Below are 7,452 nucleotides of genomic sequence, written 5' to 3' on the forward strand. Positions count from 1 at the left end.
GAACCAAAACGCCCCTCTCATTTTTCTGTGCTTACTCGAGAACTGATGGAGGTGTAGATTTCCTGGCATTTGATTGTGTGTTAAATTTACAATGGTAATCACCGTTTCTTTACAACAAGGTAGTTTAAATATTTTTGATGTTTAACAATTATATTGATTTTCAATACATTTTAACACATTTAGTTAGTTATAAGACATTTATTAAAGATAATCATAAAGGGGCTACACACATGGGCTTATTGTGGAGTCTTTGATGCTTTCTAATCCTAAAACCGATAGTAACAGACCACGTGGCGCACGTGGTAAGCAACTCAAACTTGATGTGAAAAACACCAATGTTAACAGGTATAGATCAAGACTAAAAAGACAAACAAGTATAGATCATTTTTTATTATCTGATGACCCAATTCATCATAACTTAATTTCAATTCCAAAGTTGCTTATCACAGGTGTTGAGAGATAGGTGTAAATCAGTTTACATACATAATAATGTTGCTAGGCTTATAAAGAAAACTTTGTTGATTTACTGTTTAGTACTGTAGTTCATAACTCTCCTACTGTCCAATTCTTAGTATTTTTGTATTATCAAAAAAAAATCTTAGTATTTTTGTAAAAAAAACAAGTGAATATTGGTTTGTTGGCTGAAAATAACATAAGCGTGACAGATGCTTGTCAGTCGGTGAGAGTTTTTCCTTTTGAGACGGAGTTGTTTGTGTTGGTAACACGCCAAACGCACATCACTGACAATAAACAGCAGATGCCCCCGTCTAATCAGTGTCCCTGTCTACTCTTTAGCTTTGAAGCCTCCTCTCCTGCGCCAAAAACAAAAACCGATCAAGACACCAAAGAGCGACCCTTGCAGAGAAGCACGGCCGTGTTAAAAATACAACAAACTAGAGGGGTTAACCCGCAAAACCACCCGTCCACGCACGGTGCGCCAGGGGGCCCAAATAAAAAACAAAACAGAGAAAACTCGCCGCCTCCTTGTTCTCTCCCCTCTCTCTCTCTCTCCCCCTCCGCCTCCGCCTATCGAACTCGTCGAGTGCCGCGACCGACGCACGCGCGCGCGGCGGCGAGATGAAGGTCTCCGTGAAGACGCTCAAGGGCTCCAAATTCGAGATCGAAGTGAACCCCGCGGACAAGGTACGGCCGCTCCCGCCCCGATCTGTCCGTCTGTCGCCGCGAGGGTTGGCGTATCTGGGCGAGATTTAGGGTGTGGGTTGTTGGGGTTGGCCGCGGGGCTGGGTTGCCGGGCACGGTTTTCGCGCCGAGGGATTGGTGGAGCGCGCGGGGAACTGGTGAGTCGCGAGTTGTGTGCAGCGCGAGCGATGGTGCCGCGAATCCAATCTGTGGCTCGTTTGGTTGGGCTCTGCTCTGGGCGGAGCGGAGAGCAGATGCGGAGTTCGTCTAGGGTATGGCCGCGTCGATGTGTAGGTTATGATTGTTTGGCGAATATCCAGGGGTTTGGAATCTGTGAGGCTGTACTGATTGGTGTCTTACCAGATGCACAACCAAACTTGAATTCTGACCATGAACCGAAGTGTAGAAGCTAAGGGTCGCTCGGGTGTGACTTTCTCCTTACAGGCTACAGGTGTCATCTATTGTTGAACCTTTTCATTTGTGTGTGGATTTAACTCTTCAAACTGCAAGCCCCTTAGCTGCAGTATTTTAGTGGCGGCTGGAGGTCTATGGGCTATGCTGTCATAATAACTGCAGAGAATTAATTTATGCAAAATGTAGAATGTAATGCTGGATTATTTTTCTCTCTGTCTGCTAATGTGGACTCTTTGGACAGGAGCAATTGAAGCTTTAGAAATACATACATTTGTTGGCTGGTAGAAAACAAACCTTCTTTGGAATATGTGAACTTCAGTAATCGTTTTGTTGCCAAAATAGATTAGGACTATGTGACGAAGGTGGTTGTTCTTTTTGAAGTATTTTATATCAAACCCTAGGAATGGAATACTGGCATCTATCAGAGGAAAAGCAAAATTGGAGTCAGTATTGGAGATAGGGTTCCGGCTGGCCACATCCTTTTTATCTGTGGACTGTAGCTACCTTTTCTTGGTATGAATGTGCAAGTGCAGTTGCAGTACATAGCGTAGCAACAGAAAGGGAAGGGGCGTTATTAACTAGTTACTGTATTGCTACTTAAAATTTTGTTTCTCATGTATTGTCTATCACTAGTGAAGCAAATAATAAAGAAATATTTGGGTTGACTAACTGAAATGAGATAATATTTATATGATAACACATGGCATCACTTTATGTGCAACCCCCTTATGGGTGGCCCATTATGGGTCACGACATGAGTAAACAAACCGTGACGTTTGACGTTTCACAGTATTGATGCCCAAGTTACTGAATTAGCATACCAAACACAAGTTACATCCGACTTTGTTTTCAAATACAGATACACCACTTGTAAACTATTTGCATGACGTTGCTAAATGCTAGTGCATTTGCTAGCTAGCCAACGGCAGGCGCATGCAGTCACTAACTAACCAAGGATCTTTGCCAAACAATCATAGGTGTACTGCGGTCTTTGCCGTGTGGTTACATGGTATGGGGTTATGTAGGCTTTAGATTCTACCAGCATGGTAGAATCATAGGTCGGCCTTTGCCAAACAACCGTAGGTGTAAAGATATGGGGTCTTTGCAGTGTGGTTTCATGGTATGCGGTTACGTAACCTTTAGATTCTACCAGCATGTGAATTCCTGGTTCTTTGGATTCTGTGCAATCGGAATGCTGTAACTTTGTAATTGATTCATTGATTCAGGTTTCTGATGTAAAGAAGCTCATTGAGAGTTCACAAGGGCAGAATGTGTACCCAGCTGATCAACAAATGCTCATTTACCAAGGGTCAGTTCTTAAGGATGAGACTACGTTGGAGGAAAACAAAGTTGTTGAAAACAACTTTCTTGTGATAATGCTTAGACAGGTACGCATCCTGCTTGATACTAGTTTATATATGTCGTAAAATTATGGAGTAGCATAGCAATGCTTAGAATGATAAAAAATCATAACAATACCTTGTGCATTGGAAGTATTTGTTTCGGATATCAAGATCTTGACCTCTTGGAACGTAATGAAATTCAGTGTTTATTGGAATTGTCTTAAAAGGTGTAGGTGTTTCTATTGCTGATCCTAGTTTTTGTATAAACTTCGTTTTAGTATGGCTACAACCTAGAGTTGCTTCAGGACTGTTTCTATTAACTGATTATAAGATAGATTATTGTTATTATTCCTTCTGACTCTTGACCTTTCACAGAATAAAGGCTCATCAAGTGCAGCTCCAGCTAAATCCAAGGAACCCTCAAATCAGGTGAGTTGGAACTTGATTACACTGATATAGGTTACTCACCGCTACCACTAATGTCTCTTTTTGTTCTTTTGGCGCAAAAAATTCTTTCACCTGTACCATATATCCAAAACTTTGTCATGATTCTCTGGGAGTTATTTGCAGACAGAACCTTTTGCCATATTTTTTCACTGAAACTATGATGGTACAGTTTAAGTTCGTTGTTTCTTTAATTGGCAGAGATAGTTAAACTCTGAGACTACTATATAGTAGAATTAGAATGGCAGATTTTACGAAGTTCTCAACTATGAACTCCTGGCTCGACGTATTTTTGTCATCTGTTTGTGTTTTTTTTCTGGTTAAGTCAAATTTCTCATTTCCTCACAAAAAATATATACTACGTACTATATATGACTTGCATTTATGTGTTTTCTATTGGTGAGATTCTACTTTTTGACCCACATTTATTATGCAGGCACCCCCTACTCAGACAGTGCCTGCTACTCCTGCCTCTCAAGCACCAGCCACACCAGCACCTCAAGCAGTGGCTGCGCCAGCACCTATGTGAGTTTTACTCATATTAAAAAAACTGATTTGATATTTTTAGGTGTATTCTGTTGTGTTCAGGTTTTTTTGGTCTCTTTAAAGATAATTTTTGTATATAAAATACCGCCTTGCCATTTTAAATGACATGCCATGAGATGCACAATTCTGTATTTCTTCTTTATCAGTCACAGAAGATGTGATATTTTAATATCTTGGCATAGTTCCTTTTTAACTTCAGCAGGAGTCTCAAAAGTTTGCTAGTAAATGATAGCTTCCTATCATCGATTTGTAATTTTGCATTATTATTGTTATGCTATATGGCTAGTGGTTGTTGGCAGCTAGATAACCCTATCCTTACCTTTATTGACGTAGTGTACCTGTTAGTGCTCCTGGTCCAGCTGCCACCGCCTCCCCAGCTCCTGCTGTTGCTGTCTCGTGAGTTGATTTATGTTTTTTATTTCATCTTATTTTGATTTGTAATCTCAATTGTATTTTCTATTTCAAGAAGTTATATTACTTCCTCTTAACCCATTTGACATGATCTTTACTACCATCATTTGTACAGCACTGAAGCAGAAACTTATGGTCAGGCTGCTTCAAACCTTGTCGCGGGAGGCACCCTAGAGGCAACAATTCAGTCAATTCTTGAAATGGGCGGTGGAACATGGGACAGAGACACTGTGCTGCGTGCCCTACGTGCTGCATTCAACAACCCGGAGCGGGCTGTTGAGTATTTATATTCTGTAAGAAGATATCCTCCCTTAGTTTGGTTATGACTCAACTTTCTTCAATATATACAAATAACTAGTGCAGTGAACACATCATGTCTTGCTTACAAATGAGTAGATGACTAGATTATATGATTAGGTGTCTTTTACAAACTTGACTGTCTTTGAATCTATGTAATATGTACTACAGGAAATGCATGTTGAAACAACTTATATTGCAGATCTCTTGGCTATACAACTAATACCCTTCGATTTTTAATGTAGGGTATTCCTGAGCCGATGGAGATTCCTGCACCACCACCAAGTGCCCAGCCAGCTGATCCTGCCCAGGTTTCACAAGCAGCTCAACCTGCAGTTGCCTCTTCTGGTCCTAATGCTAGCCCCTTGGACCTCTTCCCTCAAGTACTCTCTCTCCCTCTCTCTCTCTCCCCCTCTGTGGTGCGTTCATCTCCTTTACATATTTTTAACACTTGCCCTTTGTACCTTGCAGGCCCTGCCAAATGCTTCAGCAAATGCTGCTGGTGAAGGAAATCTGGATGTTCTACGAAACAATGCACAGTTCCGAAGCTTACTTTCTTTAGTGCAGGCCAACCCTCAAATCTTACAGGTACATATCATGTTGTTGCTCTTTCTCCTGTGTCAAGTAGTCTACTTATGACAGTTGACTAACAGGATCATTTTTCTTACAGCCATTGCTTCAAGAGCTGGGAAAGCAAAACCCTCAGATTTTGCAGCTGATTCAGGACAACCAAGCAGAGTTCCTTCGTTTAATCAATGAGCCAGCTGAGGGCGATGAAGACGAGTATGAATTTTTTTCCATCTCCGTGACGTTTTACTTTGGGCTTTTTTGCATGTTGCTTGACAATCTCATACTTGCTGAACCAGGAATCTCCTGGAGCAGTTTGCTGAGGGAGTGCCCCAGACCATAGCTGTCACTCCTGAGGAGAATGAAGCTATACTTCGTGTAAGCTCATAGATCTTGAGAAAGTTTCTCCACAACTGCCCGCATCTGCATTTCCATGTACTTTGATATGCTTATTTGTGGCACCATGAAAAAACCTCACTGCAGTTTGCATATGCAGCTTGAAGGAATGGGCTTTGACCGGGCGCTTGTTCTGGAGGTGTTCTTTGCCTGCAACAAGGATGAGACCCTGGCCGCAAACTACCTGTTAGACCACATGAACGAGTTCGACGATGGAGCGCCGCAGTAAGACAAGCAGGTTGTTTCTGAATACATGCACAAGCCCATGGGAACAGGGTGTGGGGAGACTGATACTCCTGCACTCGCAGGGCAGGCCTTAGAGATCTTTTTGAGATTTTGTCTCGTCCTTTAGTTTGTAATTCTTTTCTGCCTTGCTATTAGTACATACTCTAGATTGTCTTTAAATGTTAAATCACAGACTTAACGACAGCGTATAAAAAGTTACCTGCAGCGTGGAACCCACCGGGTGGCCTATGTGTGGGATTGAGCCCGTTCTTGTTGCCGTTACCTGCAGCGCCTATATTTGGCTCTCTTCTCTTGGCATGCTTTGATCAGCGCCTATATTTGGCTCTCTTCTCTTGGCATGCTTTGATCGCTAGTGTTAGTTATGACTGGCCTACAGGGGATTATCGACTTTGTCTAAATTTGTTTTGCACATTAAGAAAAAGCGCCTGTTGGGGCATAAGAGGCCACCGCTTGCAAGCAGACTGAAACATTGCTCGCAACAAAACAAGCTTGTAGTTGTGTAATAACGTATGCAGTTCCAAATTCGTGAAATCACTATTCTTCCATTTCCGGAGAGTCTAGCTCGGCGGACCGACCTTGAACCCCTTTCCCTCGGTAAATTGTCTCCTTGGAGTCTTGCACGGTGAAGAACCCCACCGTTGTCATGCCCATCTCAGTCGACAAATCGCATATTTGCCACTTTGAGCATGTGGCCTCGCAATAATGCCACACACAAGATGGGCATGACAAAAATGCCACTCAGCTCGTGGAAAAGGGTGGCCAAACGTCTTGTCTAGGTCTCAACCGCGACGTTTGAGAACTTTTATTGTTGGAAAAAGGGTGGAGGAGCAGTGCCGCCGCGCTAGAGGAGAGGGATGCTCGCAGTGGCAGGGGATTTGGCGCGGGTGGAACCATGGCTCTGTGATGTAGGGTGGAACTCTATGTGGACGATCTTTCACGTTTGGAGTGGATCCTACGGGGAAACACGAAGAACGCACGGAAGAACACGAGGAAATCACGGGGAGGAACGAGGAAAAACACTCAACCAACAAGGAATCGGTCACATAAGTGCTAGATCAAAGAACACAAAGAGATACACGAGATCCAAAGTCAACAAAGGTAAGGATACATAGGTAACCAATCTTCTCCGTGAGGAGGCCTTGAAATCCACGAGGGGATCTTCCCACGAGGGGGTCTTGAATCCGATAGGATCTTCTCCGAGGAGGCCGCGGTCTCTCACGAGGAGGAGATCCGGTGGATGAGCGAAGCTCTATCTCTAATTGAGCTAAATCAACGCTAAATCTAACTAGGAGGAGGTGGAGGAGTATATATAATCTAGGGCCACGAAGGGGTAAGTGAAGGGGTACATGGGCTGCGGCCCAACACACTGTGCGCAGACAGGCGTCGGACGTCCGGAGGGTTCCGGTTGTCCGGAGGCTCGGGAAGGTCCGGACGTCCGGTGCTCTTCAGACTTCCGTAGATTCGGCTCGGGTGCGCTTCGGTCGGACGTCTGGAGGGGGCCGGTTGTCCGGAGGCTCGCGGGGTCTCGAACGTCCGGAGTTCTTCGGATGTCCGCAGATTTGGTTCGGTGGTCGCTGGCACGGTCGTCCGGAGGGGGCCGGTCGTCCGGAGCCTGGGAGTCGTCGGACGTTCGGTCCTGGTCGGACGT

At 44.0% G+C, this 7,452-nt stretch overlaps 1 protein-coding gene across 2 annotated transcripts; it reads left to right on the top strand.

The window, feature by feature from the left end:
* Positions 1–980: 980 nt before the first annotated feature.
* On the top strand, positions 981–6,048 carry LOC119309356 (probable ubiquitin receptor RAD23). 2 transcript variants are annotated; one of them, XM_037585378.1, is made up of 11 exons: positions 981–1,143; positions 2,781–2,942; positions 3,273–3,326; positions 3,778–3,866; positions 4,233–4,283; positions 4,414–4,591; positions 4,841–4,978; positions 5,067–5,183; positions 5,266–5,378; positions 5,462–5,540; positions 5,659–6,048. In XM_037585378.1, the coding sequence occupies exons 1-11, from the start codon at positions 1,078–1,080 to the stop codon at positions 5,785–5,787; spliced, it is 1,176 nt and encodes a 391-aa protein (XP_037441275.1). In that variant the 5' UTR covers positions 981–1,077; the 3' UTR covers positions 5,788–6,048. The 2 variants fall into 2 exon arrangements, with proteins under 2 accessions (XP_037441275.1, XP_037441274.1); XM_037585377.1 differs by having other exon boundaries at positions 982–1,143; positions 4,221–4,283.
* The last annotated feature ends 1,404 nt before the right edge of the window (positions 6,049–7,452 follow it).

The sequence above is a fragment of the Triticum dicoccoides genome, chromosome 5B (assembly GCF_002162155.2).
Source record: "Triticum dicoccoides isolate Atlit2015 ecotype Zavitan chromosome 5B, WEW_v2.0, whole genome shotgun sequence".
Lineage (NCBI taxonomy): Eukaryota > Viridiplantae > Streptophyta > Magnoliopsida > Poales > Poaceae > Triticum > Triticum dicoccoides.